The sequence below is a fragment of the Carex rostrata genome, chromosome 10 (assembly GCF_964058835.1).
Source record: "Carex rostrata chromosome 10, lpCarRost1.2, whole genome shotgun sequence".
Taxonomy (NCBI): domain Eukaryota; kingdom Viridiplantae; phylum Streptophyta; class Magnoliopsida; order Poales; family Cyperaceae; genus Carex; species Carex rostrata.
In genome coordinates this window covers 7075640-7102545 of record NC_135927.1, presented here as the reverse complement: position 1 = coordinate 7102545, position 26906 = coordinate 7075640, and the positions used below count along the sequence as shown (strand labels likewise).

The window sequence follows — 26906 nt, the reverse complement described above, 5'->3', positions numbered from 1 at the left end:
AAGAATGAGATACTTTTCACGAGGATAAAAAAGTGACTTTTTGCGATAGACTACTTTCATTGTTCAGCTTTTTTTTTGCGACGATACTTTTTGCAATGGACGACCGTCATAAAAGCATTTTTTCCCTTGCAAAAAGTGTCTACTTTGTTGTAGTGATGTGAAAATTTTAAACATTTGAATTAATTTAGTATAAAGTCAAGTGGTGAAAAAACGTTAAAAAAATGAATGCATCAAAATTAATTTATTAAGCTTCTAATTTTGACTACTTGACTTTATACTGAATTAATTTGAATATTTAAAATTTTCACATATAGATGCATCACTCGTAAGATAGGCGGGTCTCAACAGTTCGGATTCATAATTTGAAGCCAATTTAACAAGTTTTAGACTTGAATTCATCAAAGAGCTTGGTGAACTTAAGAACACACTAGTTCTACTCTATATATTTGTTGTCCATATTTTGCCTAGCAAAAGGATCAGGATCACATGTTATGGTTATGTGGAAATTTTGATTTTTCATATAGTTTAATTGACAGCCTATATATAAATGATGCATTAACTGAATATGAATAAGATTAGAGTAGAACTAGGGTGTTCTTAATTTACTAAGTATTTTTGTGAACTCAAGTCTAAATTCATCGGACCGACTTCAAACAATAAATCTGAACCGTTGAAATCCATCTATCTTACGAGTGATGCGTCTACATGTTAAATTTTTGAACTTTCGAATAAATTTAGTATAAAGTCAGGCGGTCAAAAAAGGTCCAAAAATGAATACATTAAAATCTGTCTACTTAGTATAATTGATTGTTTTGTATCGAGCAAGGCTTTACATTATGACTTGAGAAATTATATTACTAAAATAAAAAAAAATCAGATGTTAGGCAATAAATATAAATTTAATTTAATTTAATTTCTAAAATTCTACACTGATCATGTAATTACTTTTTTAATTTTTCTAGTGGCCAAGTGAGTAATTATTACTGAAAGCAATTAGAACGATGAGAATGAGAGCCAATAAAATAGTTAGAAAGCAAATTTATTAAAAAAAAATTTTACAATTATAAATTACGTACATCCCAAAAAAGTGAAATATGAAGTCTCAGTGAGCTTTAAAAAATAGAAAAGAGATCTCAGATGCTCTAGCTCGAATTTCTACATGTCTTAATCAAGTACTAATAATTTATTGTTGGCCGACTTAGCTGAATTTTTTTTATGGTTCAAAAAAAAGAAACGGTCACTATTAACTTGTCAAGAAAACCAATAAAACCCAGTCCAAGAAAATATATGGTAGAATATAAAATGGGACCCAAATTACCCATCCTTGATCAAGTCTGACGTGACACAACAAAAATCTTGAGCCTGGAGGGGCTGAACGTGAATTATGTTTTATCATTTATGGTATCTGATTGGATCACATTACATCCAAACCGTTCAATTTAAATTTGTATGACAATAGGTTCAAATTTTTTATGACTTGGCTGAAACTTTATTCTATGTTGTGTCATACCACAGATACCTCTCAAGAGCGATTTTTGAGCACAATTAGAGAGTGATGAAAACATGTATATTTTATTTCTGTTCCTTTCTTTTCTGTCTACTAGGAATCGGAATGCGATGGGAAATTTTAGCCCTTTGAGGATTGAATTCATTTGTGGGCTCAACCATCCATTAATAATATGCCCAATGAGATGTGGGATGAGATCTCACAAAGGAAACAAAACTGGTTATGGACTGAGAAAGGGATGTTGGGTAATCAAATTCAATGAGGATGGGCTAAGCCTTAATTTGGCCCTTCATAATTGATAAATTTCTCTTTGCTCTTTTCACTTGCTGGAAAGAGATAGAGAACGAGGGAGGGTTAACAAACAGAATTTAGTAAATTTAAACTACAAAATTTTAATAAAGACTAATATATGATATTTACATGACAAAGTTTATTTGTTGAGTTTTACAATGTACTTATATTGAATGGAAGTATTTATCAAATTAATTTTTCAGGCTTATTTTTTCCTCAATATACTATATTTTATAAAAGAAATAGCATTCCTATGTATCATGTGTATGCTAGATATTTTTTTTATTATATGGGGCACCAGTACTTTTCCATTTTATTCATTAATTAATATTCATTTTTGTGGGCTGGGAGGCCCCCAATGAGATTAACCAAATCAAAACAAAAATGGTTACATTAAGCTAGTTCGGGGAATACAACAGAAATATCTTGTTCTAGAAGAGAAGTACATGAGGCAGATTCACATGTAAGGTGATTGTTAAACTATAAATAAGATGATATATAAATTTTGAATTGCAAAATGAATTCTTTAACAAATATCAACTGTGATGCACATTGTAGGTCCGTCCATATATGCACATTGTTAACACCCTCAAATCAAATTATACGTCCAATATTTCACACAAGAGCTCAAATTGAGTACTCTGTAAATATTACAATAAATATATAAACCATTCTTGTCTTATTGCAACCCACATGCCTATGGCAAACACCCCTCAGATCTGAACATTACAAAACTTCATTAAAAAAATTGAGAAAAAAATAAGGATCTTGTCCTTGTTTGCTTTATTGGATAAAAGGTTTCTAAGGGAAACCTGGGTACAAGTTGAAAAAGAATTCAACATGGTTGAATTTTAGAGTGCTAAAATTTGAAAAAATTTAAGAAAATTGTAAAGACATAAAAACTTAAAACTCTTCTCATTCAATGTAGATAATCCCACTGCTCTTATACTTCTAATTAATGGTAGCTTGTCAGCATCTTCAAGTCTACCACATTTTTCTAAGATCAAGGAGAAAAATACAAAAAAGAAGAAGTAAGCTTTTCATTTTAGTAAATTGTGCCAAAAAGAATAAAGAAAAATTGGATAATAATACTCTGATCATCAAAATAGATTTTAACAAAAAATCATGTAAATTCAATGAAACAGAATAAAGAGGGTTATTTAGAAAATTAAATTAAATTTGTTTATCCAATGAGAAGAATTTGGCATACATATTCTGGACAAACCCCTTGTACTTCTTCAATTTACAAATTGTGCCATTTAAACCATAACTAAGATTTCATACATAAGAGAAAAAGAGATGACAAGAATGACAAATAAAAAAGAGAAGCTTACTTAGGAGGAGGAGAATAATAAAATCAGCTACTTGGAGCCGCCATGATCTTTCATGCGGGTGCCACGATGATAGCAAGGAAGACAGAGGGCACAAGTGTCTTTCTTTGTTCCAATTTTATTAATACCAAATTTGTCTTTCTTGAAAGATATTATGCTGCGTGAATTTTCTCCCTTCGGATCACTGGTTTGTATTCGCCTTTTCAGCCGGGAAATTGGTTCTCGTGAATTCTCTTTCTCTGCTTCCTTCTATTTTAAAATGACCAAACCACTACCACACAAAAAATGTCCAAAATAACTTCAATTTGAAGACAAAACTGCATTTCAAATTTTTGTTGAATACCAAAATTTACAATTTTTAATATTTTTTAACTTTTTATTCTGACTTTTGTAAACTAATCGTATTTGATATGCCATTTTTTATTGTTTAATGATTATCTTTCAAAAATCCTAAATAATATTAAAAAATTACAAAAACAATAAATATTGATATATAGATTTTACTGTCCTGTGTTACGATTGACCATTAATTAGTACAATAGTACAATTCAATCTGTGAAGAAAGCAAACATTAATGTAGAAAATACTGTGAAAGAGAAAAGAAGTATATTTTTTCTTCTTCATGTATCTAAACAAGTTACTCAAATTATTCAAATTGAAGTACGGTAGTAGTACTAACAATGAGAGCAAGGAATGGTTACCAAGGCTTTTCAATTGCTCCATCTTCTATGCATTTCCTTTGGACCCACTTGCTTGACATACCTACGATCTGATTTATAATAATAATAATTAAAGCGACCGACCAATAAGAGTCCAGAGATTAAGATGAAATACTAGTCAATCAAATGGTTATATATACCATAACAACTTTAAATAATTGAAATCTCACTTCTTGTTGCATGTTTTCTTTCCGTCATAGCTATCCATGTTTGCATCTGGCAGATCACAATTCAAATTGATTAATGCAAAATTCAAGATATGAAGTCCAACAATTATTTGTAACCACTAACCTTTCACTATCTTTTAACTTTTACCTTTTCTATTGAAAAAGTTTTGTAATATATATATAGTACCCTCATTTTTACTATAAAAAATGCTTGTCTTGCCACAACCCTTATTCCTATGGCAAATACCCTCAGATCTGAACATTACCAAACTTCAAATTAATGGTAACTTGTCATCATCTTCAAGTCTACCACGTTTTCCCTGGATCAAGAACAAAAATAGGAAAAACAACAAGTTAGCTTTTCATTTTCATACATTAGTGCCTAGAAGAATAAAGAGAAAGTGGGTAATTATACTCTCATGATCAGAATAGATTCTAACAGAAAATTCATTTCAATCCATTGAAAAATAATAAGAGATAGTTGATTTAGAAATCAAATTTGTTTATTGGAAAGTTCATCCAGCGGGAAGAATTCAGCCTACAATTACTGCAAAACCCCTTTGTACTTCTACCACCTAATTCAGCCTACAATTACTGCAAAACCCCTTTTTTTTTCTGAGAAATTGGTTTTTTGTAAAAATCCTCTTTCATGTATTCCCTTTACTTTACAATAACCAAACCACTACCACCTAATGATGAAAATGAGTCAATGAAAAAATGACCAAAAAAACTTTACTTTGTAAAAGGTTTAAAAAATGGGCAAGAGAAAAGATATAATCTGTCAAAAAAGTAAATAGTAATCTACAAATAACTGTGAAAGAGAAAACGACCAAGTTTTCCTTGTTAATTTGAGGGAAAAAAACAGTAATATATACATATATATATATATATATATATATATATGTATGTATTGTCTTCTTTGTGTAGGTAAGTAACTCAAAATTCAAATTGCAGTACGATAGTAGCGGTAAAAATAACATCTATATAACTTATTTTTATAAAAAAAAATAAAAAAACAGCTTTAACAATAAACGGATTGGTTACCAGGGCTTTTAATGATCCATCTTCTCTGATTTCATATTGGGCCCATTTGCCTGACATGCCTGTGTTTTTAATGAGAGTCAAAATATTATATTAAATGCTAAACAATCAAATGATTATAGCGGGAACAACATTATATAATTGAAATCCCACTCCATCAAGTAGATAGCTTTATGGTTGTATGCTTTGTTCGTTACAGCTACCCATGTTTGCTTCTGCCTTGCCTTTATTTGAGTTGGAGCTTTGAAGTAGCCATGTATATTCCTTGTACCATAACTGTGGCAGATCACAATTAACAATGATTAGTGCTAAATTATATTATAAAAGTAGTCCAATAATTGAATGGTACCACTATTATCCCAACAACTTTGCCTACCACCAGTCCCCTAAATTACATAATTACCCCTCTCGTGACTTCGGTCCACCATTAAAGAACATGGAGAAGAAAATAGGTAAAAGGAAATTCAGGAAATTATCTCCAAATATGCTAATGGATGATACAATATAGAAGAGTTTACAGGGTTTGCTTCTAAAGCTGAGTTGTGGACATCAATGAGGATATAAGGATTAAGAGTTGAAGATTCTGCAAAAATTTAGTAGCCCATATATAATAAAAATATCTTCCAACCTTATAACAGGAAAAACCAAAATGAAATGACCTGGCAAGAGTTACCTTTGTATCGACATTGGCCATGTTTCGTCCAATCTTAGTAAAAGAACGTCACTTGACCCAGTCAAGAATGATAATCAGTTCATAGTTACTCGTCAAAACAGAGTCATCCTGAAATGCCTTCTGTTAGTCTTTCTTAGCAATCAGGAGGTAGGTCATTTTATGCCCCAAACGTGGCTGCAACTTCCGCACAGTGTTTTCCTTGCATCTCGCTTACACATTGGATCAGGACCTACATACATAAATAGACTATAACCACAAATTCATCCAATTAAGATCAAGCATATAACCTAATTCACCTGTCAAAATCCTAATTGACATTTGTTGATAATTGACTCAAAAATTGAACAATAAGAAACTTAGTTTCAACAAATAAATGTGCAGTATACAATTAACTTTTCATGTCCATTGATTTCCTTTTCTGATGCATGCTTTTTTCTAATCTAAATATATCCATTTGAAGTATTGCATATCATATTAGTAAACAAACCAGGAAGGGTGCCTCTTACCTACAGATAAGTGCTGACCATTCTCAAGCGCGCAAATCAAGTCAGGTCTAAGTTAGGTACATTGTTGGGACAGGTTGTGTTAATTAATTTGGTCATAGCGGTTGGATTTGGTTGTGCAGCCTCTAGCTTCTCCACTTTCATTTTACTTTTCTTCTCTATATCTCTTTTTAGTTGGGAGGGTTTTGGTGAGATGAATTTCATTTCCTTTTGCATTGGGCTTGGCTGTTATAGGACTGTCATTTTGCCCAATCAGAAATCTTCCATACATGCATGTTTTTGTTTATGTACTTCTACCACCTAAAGTTCCTACATTGAAAAAAGAATGATTATTTGACAGAGGTGCAAACAATATAAATGATATATTTGTAAAACTTAAAGCTAATATTCCATTTAATTTTTCTTTTAGTTTATGAATGGAAGAAAGAACATTCTATAAATGCAATGAATTTGATATATACCTACCTAGCTCCAATTATCAGCTAAATAATTTGTATGGTGTGCAGCACAGTTGTTATCCTGGAAATAAAAAAATTGCAGGAAAAAGTGAACAAATTGTTTTGGGATAATATGAAAATAAATAAATTAAAGGAACTTCTGAAATCTTACCGGAAGTTCCTTCTGAACTTTGTGGCCTATGAATTAACCTTCCATCAATTCGGATGAGTGGAACATGAGATATAAGAGGCCAGTCTTCACCCTCGTCTGGTTGGCACCTTTGGACCAACACTTGAGGGCAACTATTCAAAGTTAGCTCCCGGAGAAATGGAGGCATGCCATTTGGGGGAAGAGATTTGAGATTATTACAAAATTCACACACAAGTATCATTAGTGACGATAGTGTAGCTAAACTAGATGGAAGGTGCTCAAATTCACAGTTGGCAAAATAGAGCTCTCGCAATTTGGTTAGTTCTTCAAGCCACAATGTCTCGTACCTTGTAAATTGAATAAGTTGAGACACTTTGCAATTTAAAACCCGGAGGGAAGGAAGCTTTCCCAATATTTGTGGGTAGTCATAATGCAAAAGGCTTTGGTCCATTTCGAGGTAAGCAAGTGACTGCAAATTTTCTAGCCACTGTACTTGTAAACCCTTCCCTTTTTGTCGACTCATGGTAGAATACTGGCTACTGCTATAGAGTTTTGGACAATTCAATATTTCTATGCGGTTAAGGTTGGTAAGTGTCTGTAGCTCTCCCAGAATGCTCAATTCTGAGCAATCACGAAGCTTCAGAACCTCGAGGGGCCTTAGATCGTTGAGACTCAGAGAAATTCTCACTCTAGATCCCCAAATACACAAGTTTGTAAGACAAGTGAGATGGTGGAAAGATCTTTCTAAAGAATTGATAGTGTTGCATTCAAACAAATTCAAGGTCTTGAGTGATGCACCGAAACGGTAAAGAGGCACATCTTTCAGTGCTTTGTTAGCATTGATTTCCAGACAGGAGAGATGGGGAAAAAATGCTTCAACTCGTGCTTCAGCCCATTCTTCTAAAGAAGTATGGTTCATTTGGAAGTACACTAAAGCTGGAAAAACGGTTTCCTTGTTTCCATAGATATTGTGATCAAATTTTTTTATAGAAGTTAACAAGTCAAAGTGAATAGTTTTCAAAGAAGGAAGTTGCCCAAGAGGTGGTAGGACTTCTATACTTGTGCAATTAAAAAGAGTTATACTTTGTAAATTCACATAATGGCTCATTTGCATCATCCAGTCTGGAAAAAATGTACCCATGTAGTGGAAAATTCTGAGCTCCCTGAGTTCGTTGTGTGGTTTCAGACCATCAAGTATACCCAAGTCTATATTATTGGATTTTCTACTTGTAGAGCTCCAACGTACATCAACAGCATAAACATGCTTCTTGTCAGCTAATTTCGCTTGCATGGCCTCATCTTTGCTTTTGACATTCTCACAGTTAATAATTTTCAGATGCCCTGTGATTTCTTTCATATTTTTTAACTCTGTTATTCTGTGACCCTCTTTTTCACCAATAGCGTATTCATCAAGTTCTTGGAGGCTGGTTAGTTGACCTATGCCAGAAATCAGGGGTATCTTTTCATCATCGACATTCAGATGCCGTAAATTAATCAATTTATTTATTTCCCTTGGTAATTCAAGGAATTGACATTTCCGAATATGCAAAGCTTGAAGGTGATAATGGTTAAAAGAAGATTGGGCTAATACTTCAATTCCAGTGGAAGATAGATCTAGAAAACGAAGGTGGGTCAAATTCTGAATGGCTGGTGGTGGTTCTTTTGTTTCCATGTGCAAATAAGATAAATCGAGAACTCTAATTCTATCTAAGCACCTCAGAGATTCGTTAATAGTGCTATACATTCCATCAATATGGCACAGCCCAAAGTAAAAGAAAGAGCGCAAGTGTTGACATTTTTGTATTTCCTTTACCATCTCCAGATTTTTTGTATCTATTGCTACGTGACGGACCCCTTGAGGAATTTTTACTGATTCATCACTTAGGTAGAAACATTCATAAGAGGAAACAATAATTGCCAAATCATGCATCAAGTTAGGCATGACATAGCCTCTATTGTCCCCCATGGGCTGAAAAAATGATTTCTCAACTAACTTATCAAACCACTGCCTCCCCACATCCTCAAGTCTCATACCATTGATATCATGGGGAACGAAGTCTTGGGCTATCCACATCTGGACCAATCTATCCTTCTCCAGCAATGAGTTTCTGGGGAATACAGAACAGTAGGCAAAACACTGGCGCAAACCCGGATCTAGGTACTCATAACCAAGTCCGATGGAGGGAAGGATCTGGCTTTTGACCTCCGGTAAATCCCACCATTCGCTTTTCGAAATTCTCCTCCATCTTTCTTCATCTGCATTAGATCTTAATATATTTCCAATTATTTTAGCCGCCAAGGGCAAACCTCGTAAATTTTCTGCTATTTGCTTCCCAATGTGTTTTAAGATATTTCTTTTTTCATCGGGCATCACTAGATTCCGGAATGCAAAACATTTAAATAATTTCCAAAATATCCTGGGCTCTAGTGCACTCAAAGCTATGTGATTGAATGTTGCTACCCTATTTGCAAATGCCTTATTCTGTGTTGTTATGAGAACTACACTTCCTGGGGCACCGTGAGATAAGGTTGTATAAATGACATCCCAATGATATTCAATTTTCTCAAACATATCATCAAGAACAACTAAAAATCTCCTTCCTCCAATGATCCAAGAGAGATTTTTAGAAATGTCCTCTAATGTAATAACATCTAGACGTAGATATCCTCCCAAAGATTGAACAATCTTACGCATCAACAGTACAACATCAAGATTGCAAGAAACAGAGATCCATGCTTTTGATGCAAAAGTATGTTGTACTTCAGGTTCATTATATACAGCTTGAGCAAGTGCTGTCTTACCTACCCCGCCTATTCCAATTATAGGAATAACACAAAGGCCATTGAAGTTGTTATGCCCTCGTTTTTTACTAGTTTCTGAATCTGAACCGAGTATAATTTCTAAAATTAGACTTAATTCATCTTGTCTCCCATATAAACCCACCTGCTCTAATGGTTGCGAAATGGTCTCTCTTTGATTAGTAACATCATGGTCATGTGATTCATAATTTTCGTTCAGATTTAGCAAGTTAAGTATTTTTGGGATATCAGTAGAAAGTTTGTTCAGCTCATCCACGACCTTCTTTAAACTTTTGTGGTTATCATCAGGCAAAAACATATTCTTAATACCAAAAATAGAAGATGAAGCAAATTTGCTAACCTTGTTCTTTCCCTGAACTTTCTCCTTGATGGATTTGGCTTCCATGTTGTCCAACACATCTTCGGCACTGTAAACAGCCAGTTTGAGTCTCCTCAGCAAGTCTGCAAGTGGTGGGTTGTTGATAATTGCTCTTTTTTCAGCCTCCTTGACTGTTGCTTGACAAAGTAAAAGTGTACGGGTCAAGGTATCAACCAAACCTTGAGTGCCTTTCTGCAACTCATAATTAGCACTAAGATACTTCTGTGCTTTCTCAATCACACTTTTGATGACCGGTGATGCAAACCATCCACCAACCAAGACCTCAACTCCTACCATTATTTAGATTGTGGGTGTTCAAGCCTATATTATTTTCAATGGAGGGGAGAGGGTGGATTGAGTTTTCAGTGTTCTGTTGGTTCAAATTTCTAGGCATGTATATGAACCAAACACTTAGGTGAAGACTCAACAAAATGACCAAATGAAATGGCGGTGGGATTAACTGTGTCTTGGGAATAGTAATAAATTGTGTAGCACAGTATTCTGCGCTGTTTTCTGTACATGTTAAAAGAGATTAGTTCCCTGCCCAGTGATCCGGAGGGGAGGGGGGATGGACTAACTGAAATAGTAAATTATAATGACAATACTCTGATTGAAACTAAGATGTGGAGATGTTATATCAAGTAGTTGTAGGATGTCTTTTATTTCTCTGGTGTATAGATGTAGGGATGGGTTTGGGGTGTGTAAATTTTTTTTTGGAGTTTCATGTTGATGCCTTCTATACAACTGGGGATGTAATCAATGTTTTAGTAAAATAACACTTGCCAAGTCTTTTTCCAAAAAAAAAAAAAAAAAGAACCTCCCTCCCCTCTCATTTTCCGATGTTTATAATGCATGGATTATGGACATAGCTAATATGATTTAGAAAGGTGGTAAAAGTGATCAATTATTGAGGACTAACTTGTATGAACATTAGCAATTCAACCAAAATATTTGCTTGCGTTCGTATTAGGTTTTCCTAATATCCAGCATGGTCTGGATCATAAGAAAGTGGCCAAGCAAATAAATATATTTATGTTCGCATTTATTTTACAACCTGTTAAAGGACCTACCATGAGCTCGGACCTTATAGAGGAAGTTCCTTTGGTGACCTAACACTTGACCTAAAGTCAAAGATTCTTTATGTTTTGATTCTTTTGTAAATTTTCCATAGGAGGCTGGTTTACATCAACTTGCAATTTTTATAACAATGAGAGATAAAATGGAACTTATGACATAATCCGTAAGGTAGAATTATATATATAATCGCTTTCCCTCCAGCGACCGAAAATGACAGAACACCTAACCTAGTCGTCTTCAAATTAATTAGACCAATAGTAAAGAAAATATATTTTCTTATTTTCTAACTTTTTTATTGTAAAATGGCAGACTCACTTGTCATCTATGATGGTCACTTTTTTCTTGATATAGAGTTTTTTTTTTTAAAAAGAGCTGTGTTCTTAATTAATTTATAATAATTTATAGATATTCATTGATTCAAACCACAAATAAATTAAGCTAATCTAATCTAATCTAAACTAAAGAAAAGAGATTAATGAGGATGACAAGATTGGTCATGTTTTGCTTAATCTAATCTAAACTAACTTCTAGAGGACACCATATAATTGTGTCTTATGAACAAATCAGCCTTGCTCACTGTGTTCTTAATTAATTTATAATAATTTATAGATATTCATTGATTCAAACTGCAAATAAATTAAGCCACTTGAGGGGAAAATACAAGTGCAAGTGTTAATTAGCACAATGGGAGCCAAAAACAGCTGCGAGATCTCAAGACTGCCACAAGATTGTCTGTCTCATGTCATCTCACTAACCTCTCCACGAGATGCATGCCGCTGCTCTACTGTTTGTACCTTCTTTAAGTCGGCTGTAGATGCAGATGCTGTGTGGGAGCATTTTTTGCCGACTGATCTCGGTCACATCCTTTCCACAACTGTAGATCAGCCTGTCTTCACCTCCAAGAAGGACCTCTACTATCATCTTAGCAACCGTGGTATCCTTGTTGATGAAGGAAAAATGGTACCTTTTCACTAATTTAGAGAAATTTTTGTTTCAGATGTGAGCTTGTAATTATTTAGTTATCGATGTTTCTTATATTCTTTACCATTTGATTCGCAAACTTTATCTCTTGTTTCTCTCTACCTCTTATATATAGTAATTTATATATAGACTCACTAATTATGGATCGTTGTATCATAACTTCAGTGCCTTAAGCTGGATAGAACAAGTGGAGCAAAGATCTACATGATATCAGCTACAAGGGCTGTAGCTATTACATGGGGTGATAATCTGCAATATTGGCAACATGTGCCAAACCATGAATCCAGGTCAATAAGATTATCATGTTGTCTTTTTATTTGTTTTTCCTTATATTTAATTTGTGGGTTGTGTGTGTGTGATTCAAACTATATATTAGTTCAGATTTATAAATTTTAATATATTATTCATGTCAATTTTGCAAATTAGTTAGTGTAAAATTTTAAATAACTCTTCAAATGTCCAGTGGTACCTACCATAGAAGCACTCAATTATTTCCAAAATTAATTACACCCAAGTGGCGTAATATGTACAAAATAATCTATGTGATAATCATGATTCAAGAACAGAAATTTTACTTCACTACAAATCACGAATAAACTAAAAGGTTTTACTTAGCTTGGCATATATGCTTAGGAAGAATTAAATTCAAAATTTCATCGTTCTTTCCATATGTTTTATTAGGTTCTCAGAAGTGCAACATCTGGCATTAGTTTGGTGGTTGGAAATCAGTGCAAGTTTCAGATGCAAAAATCTCACCCCAAAAATGAGATATGGTGCCTACTTCATCTTCAAATTAGAAGACGATTCGAATGGATTTGATCTTCCGTTAGAAGCAACTATTGCCTTTCATGATAAAGAGTCTCATCACCGGATTTGCCTACAAGCCAGAAATGGTATGTCCAGGCAAAACCCAAATAGTCAGATCAGATATCCTCAAGTAAGAGATGACCAATGGAGTGAAGTAGAGATCGGGGAATTCTACTATGATGGTGTGGAGCATGATGAAGTTGGAGTAAGAGTGCTTGAAATAAAAGAACTGTGGGCAAAGAGAGGGCTAATTTTTAATGGCATCGAGTTTCGTCCTAAGATATAGTCAATTGATAAATGAGCGAACGCTGCATTTCATTGCTATATATGGCCAATATGCTTTCTGAATTACCAACATGAGTTATTTGAATGTTCTCGTTTTGACTGTCTTGCATCTATCATAGTATAGCTTGTTTAATTTCCACCCTAGCTAGTTAGTTTTGTACTGAAGTTGTGCATTCTTTCCTTTTTATTCATGTTCACATATACCCTAGTTGTCTCTCGTTTCTACTAAAATAAAATTGTTTTGCTGGTCTTGTAAGCTTCTGGATATGTTGGCCCATGGAGATAAATTATGTCTACTTCTTTGTTTTAATTTAGGTACTAAAGTGAGTTTTCACCTGTTAATTCCTCTATGAAGTAAGAGCAGAATCATTATTCCAAACAAACCTTTAATATATACACAACATAAATAGAAGTTTAATTTGGCAGTATCCTACTTAATGCCTTTTGTTGAAATATCTTACAGAAAGGGACGCGGCGGCGGTGCTCCTTTGATTTCTTAGTTGGCTTGGGTTTATTTCCTGTTTTGTATAGAAGATTTGTATTAAATACAGAAAAGAAAAAAAAGGGTAAAAAAATAACATTGTACCAGAAAAGGCCTGAGGTCACCTGGACGTTTGTGGGAGTGCTGCTAACAATCTGTGATTTGATGCTATAAAATTGTTCAAAGAGCTTATAATTATCCATATTATTTTTTGAGGAAAATATAATTATCCATATTTATGCGACAAGACCCTCGAGTAAGTTCCCACTTAGCCAATATTGTGAGAAATAGTTTCTAAATTCAAACATGAGTTTAGTCCATATCAATTTGTGATTGAGAAAAAAATTTCTTATTATAGTCCATATATTTTTTTATGCTAAACAGTATTGCAACCGCTCTCTTTCAATTGTACTGATAATTAAGCGGCCTCTATCTTGCTCCCTTGAGCTTCCCATAAGGCCATAAAACGTTAATTCTAAGCCCACGATAAACCGGTTGCTAGCAATAAACGAACCCAGATGAAGAAGCAGGTATCTCCCAAAGGACCAAGAAGCTGTCCGACCAGTGATGACATGCAAATTACACCAGTATCGAGAATCAGTTCACATCTAAGCACTGGGCCACGCCAGTATATTTCAGTGGCATTGCATTCAATGTGACAGACGTCAGTCAAGATAAACTTGCATTTTATTTTAAGAGGCAGGCGCTCTACTCTTTTGGAGTTTGTGTTACTTTTGCTTCCATCGATATATTTTATTCCATGATTTCTCTATCTCCGCCATATCTAATTTTAATTGATTAATCTGCTGACACTAACTCGTCGTTCATATCGCATGCATGAGCCCCACTTTTGCTCAATTCCAACAAAATTGATGATTATTGCATCACGTTATTATCATACAATATAAGCATACCAAGATAATTCGCCAAGAGAAATCAGTTATATATGTCAAGTCCAACAAAGAGTTAGTAGAAATTGGAGCGGGGCCATGTTTACCCCAACTTGACCGTGTCTGACTGATCCACAAAATTATCTAAACAACTGGGTGAACGTTAGGTGTAGAAAGAGAGAGGGAGACAATATGATGAGAAATTGATTTAAAAGAAAAAAAAAAGACAATATGATGAGAATCTTTTTTTTTAGGTTTTTTTTTTTGGAGGTTAGCTGGTGTAATTAGAAATTTTGGTAGTTGTTACAGATTGGTTGGAGACTACCATAGGTGTGATTAGAAAAACTGCCATAGGTATGATAAACAACATTAATTTATTTTTAAAATTACGGTAGTAAGGTGAATGTTTACCTGGTAATTGCTCTATGCATGAAGTAAAACCAAAATCATGCTTTCAAACAAACCTTTAATGAATCAAGAAAAAATTATAGTACCTTTTCTCTAAATTAGTTTGTGTTAAAAGTTTAGCACTTTAGCAATTATATCAGTAGCCATACAACAATTTTCTATTTTAGTTGGCAGGCACACGCTCTAAACTTTTCGGTGTTTTTAATAATTAGTTTATGTTAAAGTGTAGCACTTTAGCATATAACAGTAGACATACAACAATTTTCTATTCACCACAAAAAATGCCACTATCTAGGGGAGTAAAAAGCGACTATTGTTGAGAATACACTAACAGATATTGTTATTTCCGAGCGTATCGGTATTATCAACTGGAGTATATATCCGCTCCCGCTAGCCAAAATCACTTTTATTCTCGCAGATAGTGACAGATTTTTGTAGTGGCAGGCGCTCTACTCTTTCGGAGTTTTGTGTCCACTACATCTATGTCTATCATTATTTTATTATTTCAGTTTTTTTCTCCAATATCATATTGATTTTGAATATTGTCCTGATAGCAACTCCTTCATACACCACATGAGCGAATGAGCCCCACAATTTGGTCAATTACAGCGAGTTGGTGATAATTGCATCACCTTATTATCATATACTATATAGGCACCAATGTAACAAGAGCCAAGAGAAATCAATTAAATATGTCAAGGGGCTAAATGTATAGTTCAACAAAAGAGTTGGTAGAATAAGAAGTGGGGACCAGAATTACCCCACCTTGACCGTGTTTTGAATTGACCCAAAATAATCTAAACGGAGGAGTGACTCTTTTGTTATTCGTTTCTTTTTGGAGATTAGCCGTAGCCCATAGGCCCCATTAGAAATATTTGTTGTTGTTGGAGATCAGTTGAAGACTGGCCATATTTGATCTAATGGTCATTAAAATGTTTGATCCGCATCAAGATTTGTGTGTAAGATATGCACAAATGAATATTGATGATGAATTGTTGATCAAACACGTCGAACATGACATCTGAATCGATTCCATTTGACTGCTGCTGTTGGTGTGATGAAAGCCTTTGGAGATTTCAATTCTTGTGTGGGCTCGACCATCCCTTAATAATCGGCCCAATTAGATGGTGGGATGACTGATGGGCTGCTCCTTCGGCCCAATCAATTTGCAATTCCTGCGATTAATAAAAAAATCTAGTTTTGTACACAATTGAAACGAAAAACGATCGCGATGGGACTCGAACCCACAATCTCCCGCTCCGGAGGCGAGCGCCTTATCCATTAGGCCACGCGATCATTTATGATTAAATATTCAAAGTTATCAATAACACCCAAAATCAACGATGAAAATTTCACCTCTCCCCATTTTTGCATTTTTTTCCGAGGATCTTCTGTAGAACAAATTTAGCAACTAAAACATAATAGCAGACTCAAGAAGGAAATCTAATCATTCTCATTAGGGGTGTCAATGGGTACGATAGGGATAAGGTGGAAGCATTTTCATACCCATACCTAGGGGTGTTCATCGGTTCGGTGCGGTTGAAACTGAACCGAACTAAGCAAACCAAAGTTATAATTCGATTTTAAAAATAGAACCGAATCAAACCGAATTAGCATTGCAACCGAACCGAACCGAACCAAACTTTTATTTCGGTTTGTTCGGTTCAAACCGAAATATATTAATTTTTTATTTAAAACAATTGATTCATAATAAACCGAAGTATATTAAGAAATAAACCAGGTATTAAGAAATAAACAAAGATATTAAGAAATAAACCTAAATATTTAAAACAATTGATTAAGAAATAAACTGGGGTGGTCCGGATCAAACTCATAATATATAGAAGTTCGGTCAGTTCGATTATTTTGGTTTTGAAATTTTCAAACCAAGCTGAACCGAAGTTACAATTTGGTTTTAAAAAATCAAACTGAACCGAACCATTAAACCGAAAAAATTGAACCGTTTGATCCAAACTAATTCGGTTCGATTCAAAACCGAATAAACTGGACCCAATGAACACCCCTACCCATACCCACTAAGAATAACCTTACCCATGCTCTACTCTTACCCCTTAAGATTTGACCTTACCCTACCTTACCCTTACCCGTTAAAATTATTGAGTAACAAAACGATAGTTGGTGAATAACGAATAATACTACTATAATAATTAGTTTTATTATATTTTACAAATAGAACATCAAAACTCATTTATTTCTCACATATACAATATATTACTAATAAAAAATAAAAATAAGAATAAATGTTCCATCAATTTTAATTAAATTATATTTTTTATAAAATAAGAGAATTCAAAATCAAAAATTTATCTACCAAAAAATTAAATTATTTAATGAAAGAACAAGACATACAAATAAAAATAATACGTTTAATATTTTTCTTACGACAAAAACAATACACTAAATAACAAAAGTACTCACTAATTATTGCTCAAACATTATCATATTATTATATTTTATATAATTACCCTATAGGGTAACGAGTACGAAATAGCATTTACCTGTACCCTTACCTGTTTAGCTTAGGAAAAAAAAATCCTTACCCATACTCATACTCATACTCAATAAGCTAACGAAAGAAAAGTCTTACCCATACCCGCCTGATCGAATACGGTACGGGTCAGGTAAACAGCTAAAAGGGTATCATTGACACCCCTAATTCTCATTAAAAAAATTATAATTATAATTATATTCATCTCTACATTCCTATCTTCCTCTATCCCCACAGCTACAATTTAGAAATGTTATATTATAGTCCCCACTAAGTATTTAAACACTCTTAAAATTAGAGGGTCCACGTAAAATAAAAAAGGTAATAATTATTTAAAGGTTTTTAAGAAACAGCTGGTCATTAGCACCCGGATCTCGTTCCCAACGTCAACGATGCCAGTCTTTAGCTAAGTAAAGACTTTTTCGCTCCACAAATCATCTAAGACATGCAATTAGGTAATTCTTGTTTTTCAATTATGCATTGACTTCTCCTAATAGGAATACAATCTGATCTTCTTGGCTTTCCCCTTCCAACTCGGTAGAATTTGCAAGTTTAACCCGTATTTTCTTTAATACATCAAGGAGATTAAAATCTTGGGAGACAGTTATTCATATGCAAGAATCAAAATGATTGCTTACAGTTGAACTAGTATACACCTTCTGAGCAAGAGAGTGGTCTTGCCAAGCCCACCTGGGCCGACAATGGAAATCACATGCCGGCTTTGGTCACTCCTCCCAGGCAACATTAACAAATTGATCATTTCTCTCTTAATTTTCAGCCTCAAAACCGACAACTTCACTGTTAAAAGAATGTTGTGTTTGGGAAAGGCTTTCAGAGTGACTTCTATCTTCACTAAGATCTCTTATCCCAAAAGTAGTTCTACCTTCAGAGATTATGCGGAGTTTGAATTGGATCTTAGAAAGCTTCTCACTGATAGTGTCATGAGCTAGCCCGTTTGGCATTAAACCGAGCATTCGACGGTTGGCTTCAACAAGGAATGTGTCGATCACATCCTCAGTCTCATACGAGACACTCCTCACATCACACACCCATCCCTTGATCCTCTCATGACCTTCCTTCTTTGAGTCGGCATCCTTTAGAAAGCACTGCATCTGACTCAGTTGAAGCTTCACCTCATTAACTTTGCAGCCTACTCCCCGTAAGTGGAATTCGTCGACGACTAGATCTGCTAACTTCCTTGATCTATTTCAATCTTCCCTTTCTAGCTCTCTCCCTCTTAATTTTCTCTGGTAAGATGCAAAGCGTATTGCATTTGCAGGTACTTCTAGTAATTAAGAGAGACTTTTTAATTTGAGACTAGGAGATGGTCAACAGATCCATATATATCGCTTTTTCCTTTGTTGGGAGATGCATATCTTTATGAGACTGTTTGGTTCTCAAATTACGAGTATCATATTTTCATACAATTCGAAATGTTGTGGAAGCAATCCATATTTACACAGCACAAGTTTAATAAATTTTTGTTTTTATGCCAAGAATACATGTTTAACAATTCGTAATTCTAAATAAAATATTAAGTAAACTGGACTTGGGCTATGGTGAATTGTAATGTATATAGTCTTTCTTGTAAATTGAACTATAAATCGTTGGTTTTTATTTTCAAACAAACGGTCCAAACCGTTCAATTTGATATCCATATTAAAATGTACTTGGAGGCTAAAGTTTACATTTTTTTGAAAATATTTTGTTTTTTTATAATTTTTGAAAATCACTGTTTTTCTATATTCTATAAATTTTTGAAAAAAAAATGATTTTCAAAAATTCTAAAAGAAATAGTAATTTTTTTTTCAAAAATTAATTAAACAGGCTTCTATGTCTATTATTTTTAGGAAATTAGCAGGCTTCTATGTCTATTATTTTTAGTTTCATATTCAAAATTAATTAAACACCTAAAATCAGCGTTCCATTTTTATTTTATTTTTTTTCCGGAAGAATATGATAAATTATGCACAACGCGTGTACATGGATGTATGAAAATGTGACATCAATGGTGGAGATGTTTAAGACCACGCTTTATATTAATTTTACAGTCAATAATAAGGAATTAATTTGAGTTCTATGTACTAAGCCGAAAATAATAATGAATACGTAACGAGAAGTAGGCCGTAAAACTAATACAAAATAAAAACGATCGCGATGGGACTCGAACCCACAATCTCCCGCTCCGGAGGCGAGCGCCTTATCCATTAGGCCACGCGATCCTATTTGAATTAATTTTTCTCCACATAATACTTATTGTAATCTGAAGCTCCATCGTGAGAGATGTTTGTAGTGATGCAATTTTCTAGACTAGTATTTTTTTTTTATTATTATTTAAGTTTTGCTAGATGTTTTTAGCAATGCAAGTTTATTTTGTCAATTCTAACCTTCGAGAGTTATGAAAAAAAGAAATTGTAATTTTTTATTTAATATAATAAAACATTAAAAAAAATTGGACATTGTTTTTGAACTTATCTAAAATTATATAGACTTGTCTTGGTAGTAAATATGAGACAAATCCTTGGAGTCGATCTTTTTTTTTCTTTTAAAACAAAATTTTAAAATTTAATTCAACCTAATATAAAATTGAAAAATTAGACATATATAATTTGGCTCGATCTTCTCTTCTTTGTATTTAATAAATTTTACAGCCCTTGATATTAATTCAAATAAATTCCAGAATTTTAACTTGACCCTTAATTATTTTTGCTAAAGTAAAAATAAAAATAACTATATATTGAAAATTAAAATACAACGTATCAGTGTCAGTGTCATGTCTGATAATTAAGTGTCATATTTGCAAAGAGAAGTATAATTCATCAATAATGCATTTTCCAATATCCATTAGACATTGATGGCAAATTAACTGACTGAGTAGAATTGAATCGGACGGTCTGAAATTGGAATTTTTAACTTGGCACGAATCTCAAAGCACAAATGATAATGCCCCCTACTACCATTTCGATCAGCCACCAGCTGAAATTAAATCTAGACTGTCGATTGGAATTGTGTTGAGTCAGGGAGGTGGGAGGAGACGGATCCCCAGAAGTAGGGATGGCAAAAAGGCCCATTACCCGGTTGGCCTGCTCATACCCGATCGGCTCATTACCCGGTCGGTCCATTACCCGGTCTGCCTGACACTGTAGCAGGTCAGGTAGGGCCGAGCCTAAAAACAGGTAAGGTCAGGTGTGGGATTCAGTTAAAGCCCACATGCTACCTGTTGGGCCTTACTTATTTGAATGAATGAATTTATGTTATAATTTTGGCATGTCTGATCAGATTTTCGAAAAATCCCTCTAGGTTTAGTGCCTGGCAGCCGCTCTTTCATTCTTTCTCCTTCTCCCTTTCTTTTTGTTTGCGCCTCCACACTTCCACAAACAACAGCCCACACGAGATCTCTCTCTAGCCTCCACAGTCCACACCGCCAGAAGGACTTGTTGTATCTAAGTCGAATCTGTATCCAGACTTGAACATGACTCGACATAACCGTACGGTCCGTACCCAAGTGTGTGCTTGATCCGCCTCACCCAATTGCGTTCTCAAGTTGTCAGCTTGTACGTAGTATAATATGGAACATTGGATACAAAACTTTTTGTATGCTTAAGCAACCCAAAATTATACAAGTTAGAAAATCTAATGATAACAAATTTAATTTCCTTTTCAAAATTTCAACAATGATATTTATGTTTCATTTCAATGAAACTAGGTCTCGGTCTTTTTAATCAAAAAAAAATATATATATCAAAATATTTATTTCGGAGCTATGGTGCGACCAATTGGATTTATAATTTTCAAAGTCCAAACAGTTGACCCAAACCATTAGATGTGATCACTGTATTAAAATGTGCTCGGAGACCAAATTTTACTTTTTTTTTGACATTTTTTTACTATTTATTAAGTCAATGTTAAAATTGCTGATTTTAATAAACAATAAAATAATTTATGGATCATTGAAAACAGCGATTTATAAACTAGCTTATTAAAAAATTCCAAAAAATGTAAAATTTGGTCTCCAAGCACATTTTAATATAGATTAAATGTTAAGCAATTTGAATCGACTGTTTGGACTTTAAAAATGTATAACCGAAACATTTATTTTATGTCTTAAGAAAATAATTTATATGAAGACATTGCATTGGTAGCATTTTTAAAATAATAATATAAAAGGTTAGTAAGCATCTAGATATCACATAAATCCAATTCTTTGTCCCTACTAGAATGTTTATGGTTATTCGCCGACTCTATATCATGCTATATTTAATCATGAAAAAGTTTGCAGAGTAACAAAATTAGTTGATGCAAAAAAAAAAAAAAAAAAAAAGTGAAATCTAATTGCATATTAAGTATCAAGTCTGATCCGTATCTAATTTGACTTGAAAGGACTTTGAAATGTAAACAAACTCAAACCCATGAACAAAAAGTGCTCAATATGGATCAATAAGCCCATAATCTTAGAAAGGCCCAATTCCAACAGTGTACAAAATAAAATAAAATGAGGCCCATCTATCAAGCTTGTAGTTTAATTACCATTCCAACAGTGCACAATAATAACTAATAATTAGTTTAACTGGCCCAAACTATAGGTTTTAAAGCCAACCGATTTAGATTGAACTAAACGGTTCAATTTTTTTCAATTTAATGGATCAGTTCAGTTAATTTTTTCAAACCAATTAAATAATTTTATTCCTGTTCTACACAAATTTTTCTTTCTCTCTCTACTGTCTCTTTCTTTCTTCTTTATTTATTTTTTAAAATTCATTCCCTCTTTTTATTTCTCTTTTCTCTACCTTTCTCCTGATCTGCTCGATCTCTCGTTTCAATTACTGCTTGTTTTTTCCGGTTATTTCTATCTATTGATCTGTTCTATCCTTTTGTTATTTCTTCTATTCATCTCTAATTTTAGTTATTTTGGTTCAATCAAATAAATCATTTTTTTTTTCAGTTTGATTGTTTCGGTTCATTGATTTAATTCCGTTGGTTCAGTTCTAATTTTAAAAACTGAATAAAACTTTGATTTAGCAATTTTTATTCAGTTTCCACCGAACCGAACCGAACCGATTAATACCCCTAATTCAGACCCGATAATCAAATCGCTTTAGATGAATCGATCACTTTGTACATAACACATCTTCAATCAATATTTCCAATTTTATCAGTGATAACTCTAAACCCTTTCTGCCTACTTATACAAAAGAATATAGTAGAAGTATATATTTGTATTGCTTCCGTCTCCATGCAAAAATATTAAATTTTCGAATTAATTTTGTTTAGAGTCAAGTGGTTAATAAATATACAAAAAATGAATTGACCAAAATTAATTTATAAACCTTCTAATTTTCACTGCTTGACTTTATACTAAATTAATTCTAATGTTTAAAATTTTTGATATATAATCTGTGAAAATCTGTAATCAAAATTATGAAGCGGACAAGTATATATGACCTAATTATTACTCAAAAATTATCTAAATTAACACACAACAATATCTATTACAGTGACTTGATGCAGTACTTGAGGTGAGATGTTCCCTTCTTCTAAATCTTGTGCTCTTAATATTTGTTTAGTATGTAATTTAGTTGGCATAAACCTGCTACGTCAAAAAAATAAACAAAGATATATATAACAACAATATCTATTACAGTTTTCTTATACAAAACATAATAACAATTTGTGAAACTTTTTGTGGAAGAAACATGGACATCATGCTCTCAAATTCCATAATTTAAACAGTCACCATTAGTGTCAAAAGTTATAGACTAAACAAAGAATTAATATTATTATTATTATTATTATTATTATTATTATTATTATTAGGACCCATCCCTTTTCTTGAAAAAAATAATATTCCAAATATGCTTCATACAATTATAAAAAAAAAATGTATCCAAATTTTTTTTTGTTGAGATTAAATTATCAAACTATTTAATATTCATACGTGATATTTTATTTGTATTTTATATTAGTAATTTCTCACACATATAACATTATTTTTATCACTAGACTAAAAGGTAGTTCTCATTATTTGATGGTCAATAATTGTGGCACCATATAATTTCGGATGTTTATTTCAAATCAAGCACAATGAATTCTTCTTTTGGAAGATGAAATTGCAACATGCCGCATAACTAGCTAATACATCTTTTTCGCATTGCCTCTATTAGAGGTGTAGGTCAGAAAATTCTTATTTTTTTTTTTCTCTCTTTATTAAAGATCAAGGTAACATGTGTTTAGTACAAAAAATTACACATAAACAAGAAGTGTATTTAGGATCGATCTTACAAATTATTTATATTTTTTTTATAAATTTGCTACTTTTAAAAAACCAATAACGACAGTGTGACTGGATCCCTGCTTGTATTATGTCATAATTTTTGGAGAATTTTTCTTTTCTTCCATTAAAAGAGACAAGTTATATAAATCTTCCAATTGTTAAGTTTTTGATGAAAGTAATATATGAATTTGACACTTGACATTGAAAACCATCAAGGCACATATTAAATGGTGATTTTCTTTTCTTTTTCTTTTTCCATGTTAAGACTCAGTAGGTCAGTATGAGCAATGTAATATTTATCGTACCCCTAAAAAAAAATTACTCCATTTAATACTATTAATTAAATTATATTTCTGTCTTATAAAAGAGGAGGGTTTAAATGCCTCCATTTTTTGTGCCTCCACCATGCCTCCATTTTTTTAAAACTTTAATAACTCCAAATTTAAAATTTAAAAATCAAAATAAAACCGTTAGATGTGATCTATATATGTTATTTTCTCTGTGTGCTCATAAAAAATTATCACATTTCGATTTTGTTTAAATGTGAATAAATAAGTTGAAAAATCAACATCTAGAAATTATCCACATTAGTGTGTTTTTTACAAGCTTTTGATGACAACCAAAACAAAATTGAAATATTATTATTTTTTATACGTGTATAGATAAAATGATATAGATCATATCTAACAATTTTATTTTGACTTTTAAGTTTTAAATTTTGAGTTATTAATGTTTTTAAAAATGAAGACATGGTGGAGGCACAAAAATAGAGGCATTTGAAATGCCTCTATTTTTTGCTATTTTTTTCTTTTAGGGTATTTTAAAAGAGCAAATATATCCTCGTAATTGAATTTTTTTTTTTAAAATGACCAAATAGTCCCACTAAGGGGCGGCCAACTCTCAATACCAAACCACCCCTCATTGGAGCGACCAGCTCCAGACCAGGTCGCCCTCCAGTGGGACGGTTTGGTTTTGCCTATATTGAGGGGTACCCCTTCCGGTTTTCACCATCTCATTTCAATTTTTTACTCCTTTTCTCTCCTCTTTTTTCTCTCTTTCTACAGTAGATCGCCCATAATTTTGCATGTAAGTCCCTCAATTTTTTTTTATTTAAATTTTTAGTTCAAAATTGTTTAGCACCTAACAAGAGGAACTGTCTATGTTTACCACCTAACAAGAGGAACCTTCTATGATCAATTATAATATATTTTTATTGAGCTTTTTAATGTATAATCATCGATCGATCGTTTTCAACTTTTTCAACGATCAATATAAACACTTCATATCCATTGGATTGTTATTGACCAATCTTCCGATCAGCCTGTAGCAAAAACTTTGCATATTTTGGTGTGGTTATTCGGATTTCCATTTACTAATTAATTAATTAAGCTCTTATATCTATCATTTACACTTACCAAAATTCATAGTACGTAGTTTTTTAAACCTGTTATGCATTCTGCTAAAAACAAGATAAAAATAAATAAATGGACAATACTTGTTGTACTTGATTCAAATTAAATCTTTAATCTACTGAGGTAAAAATATTAAGAAATATATATTTCAGTTTTACTTTTTAACACTTGTCTCACGTATGTTCCTAACAAGAATAGCACAGTATCTGCGATGATAAAAATATTTTTTGCCGACGGTATCATCGTAGATACTCCTATCGATAATACCGATAAGCTCAGAAATAGCATGTTACTATCGGTATACCCGCGTTAATAGTATTTTTTATCCTAGCGAATATTGTTCTATTTTTGTAGTTATAAAGCAATATTTTGTCAGTTGAGTTTGTTTCGGCTCATCTTTCTGCACAAATAGTAATAAAAAAAATATAACAACTTTGAGTCAAACCTATTTGGATCTATATTGACACTAACATATATAGTGTTCCATGGCTTTACAATCACCTAGGTCAATTAGGTTTTAACATTTCATGCATGCAGCTGGTTAACATCTATGCCTCATTTTTTATTTTAGGGTTAATTTTTTTATGTACCTTTCAAAAACTTTTTGATTTCTTATTTACCCTTCAAATTTTTAATATATCTTACGTCTCTTGAGTTGTTTGGATTAAAATAAGGCAATGAACAATTTATTATTTCCGACTATGCCCCTCTGTCTCCAACTATAAATTCTGAACCATAAAAAAAATAATGATCTTGTAACTATAAAAGATATTAAAATATTTCCAAAAAGAACATAACATTTGAACATATTTTAATATGAAAATCATGTTGAACGGTTCAAGTCAATTATTTGAATCTTAAACTCACAAAATATAAACTTAAAGTAAAACAATTAAGAAGTTACCTCCCAAAAATATAGTATAAAGCAAATAATTGAGGTTTTTTAATTTTTTTAACACTACCTTTGGAACCGTATTGAATTCAAAACATCCCATCAAAAATAAAAGTCCAAAATCCAAAAAGTAATCCACAAGCAAAAGAACGTAGGAAAGAACACCATAACCTAATTAAAGGTGTTGAATGAACTGTCCCATGAATCGAACCATCTGATTTTATGCACGTAATATTTTAGAAAGCCAACAGCTTTGAAATTCGTAAAAGTAAAGTTAATTTGGGCTAAATGTATTTTCTGTTTTTTTTTTTTAAATAGGACTTTTGGGGCAAATAGATGACTAGATGGAGAACTGTGCAGTACGAATTTTAAATTAATTGACATGCACCCTTTTTGAATGAAAGATTAAACTAATGATTTCAACAGTATAATAACTATATGATAGTTCAAACATCTAATTATTGGGTAATATGCTTATTTAAGGAAACAGTTAAAGGGTATATATGCGGTTTAGTATGTTCTTTGTAAGCTCCTTCCTGAATTTAGGGGTAGGAACGAGCTGGGTCTAGCTTGTGATCGACTTACTACAATAAGTCGAACTAAAATCTAAGCTCATAATGGTCACGAGCTAGAAGCAAGCTGAACCGAGCTGGCTCATTAGCTCGTTGAGTTTTATTGGGCTATGTACTATCATTCAAATTGAAAAATATATATTAATGAATCCCATCAAACATTTAGATAATTCAAACAAGAGGAGGGTTCCAATGCCTCGTGCCTTTCATACTTCATCGTACCTCATATTGTATATTTTCGTTTTCAAGGTTCAAATTGTCGATCCGAACCGTTCAACATCATTTCCATACTAAAATATGCTTGGGGATGAAATTTTATAATT

General features: G+C 32.8%; 2 protein-coding genes, 1 long non-coding RNA gene and 2 other non-coding genes across 8 annotated transcripts; 1 reads left to right on the top strand and 4 right to left on the bottom strand.

Moving 5' to 3' along the window:
• Window positions 1-2636: 2636 nt before the first annotated feature.
• Window positions 2637-4579, bottom strand: LOC144560946 (uncharacterized). 3 transcript variants are annotated; one of them, XR_013513519.1, is made up of 4 exons: window positions 3989-4579; window positions 3831-3898; window positions 3133-3400; window positions 2637-2795 (listed from the first exon to the last, which is right to left on the bottom strand). It is a non-coding gene; the product is annotated as an uncharacterized LOC144560946 (long non-coding RNA). The 3 variants fall into 3 exon arrangements; XR_013513517.1 differs by having other exon boundaries at window positions 2637-3400; XR_013513518.1 differs by having other exon boundaries at window positions 2637-3400; window positions 4019-4579.
• Window positions 4580-5504: 925 nt separating this feature from the next.
• LOC144561059 (putative disease resistance protein RGA3) lies at window positions 5505-10469 on the bottom strand. 2 transcript variants are annotated; one of them, XR_013513570.1, is made up of 3 exons: window positions 6842-10469; window positions 6236-6541; window positions 5505-5958 (listed from the first exon to the last, which is right to left on the bottom strand). XR_013513570.1 is itself a non-coding variant. In XM_078310269.1 (2 exons), exons 1-2 carry the CDS (start codon window positions 10293-10295, stop codon window positions 6747-6749), a joined length of 3459 nt encoding a protein of 1152 aa, XP_078166395.1. In that variant the 5' UTR covers window positions 10296-10469; the 3' UTR covers window positions 6618-6746. The 2 variants fall into 2 exon arrangements, 1 of the variants encoding a protein (XP_078166395.1); XM_078310269.1 differs by lacking the exons at window positions 5505-5958; window positions 6236-6541 and adding an exon at window positions 6618-6751.
• Window positions 10470-11744: 1275 nt separating this feature from the next.
• LOC144560600 (F-box protein PP2-B10-like) lies at window positions 11745-13287 on the top strand. The gene is made up of 3 exons (XM_078309843.1): window positions 11745-12035; window positions 12222-12343; window positions 12738-13287. The coding sequence occupies exons 1-3, from the start codon at window positions 11760-11762 to the stop codon at window positions 13147-13149; spliced, it is 810 nt and encodes a 269-aa protein (XP_078165969.1). The 5' UTR covers window positions 11745-11759; the 3' UTR covers window positions 13150-13287.
• A 2863-nt stretch (window positions 13288-16150) lies between these two features.
• On the bottom strand, window positions 16151-16223 carry TRNAR-CCG (transfer RNA arginine (anticodon CCG)). Its single transcript has one exon. It is a non-coding gene; the product is annotated as a tRNA-Arg (tRNA).
• A 3362-nt stretch (window positions 16224-19585) lies between these two features.
• Window positions 19586-19658, bottom strand: TRNAR-CCG (transfer RNA arginine (anticodon CCG)). The gene has a single exon. It is a non-coding gene; the product is annotated as a tRNA-Arg (tRNA).
• Between the last annotated feature and the right edge of the window lie 7248 nt (window positions 19659-26906).

Excerpts from the sequence above, each read along its gene's own strand:
- LOC144560600 (XM_078309843.1), top strand. The coding sequence starts at position 11,760 with ATGGGAGCCAAAAACAGCTGCGAGATCTCAAGACTGCCACAAGATTGT. Across the intron at positions 12,036-12,221 it reads TTGTTGATGAAGGAAAAATG|TGCCTTAAGCTGGATAGAAC; the intron begins GTACCTTTTCAC and ends TCATAACTTCAG. Across the intron at positions 12,344-12,737 it reads GTGCCAAACCATGAATCCAG|GTTCTCAGAAGTGCAACATC; the intron begins GTCAATAAGATT and ends ATGTTTTATTAG.
- LOC144561059 (XM_078310269.1), bottom strand. The coding sequence starts at position 10,295 with ATGGTAGGAGTTGAGGTCTTGGTTGGTGGATGGTTTGCATCACCGGTC.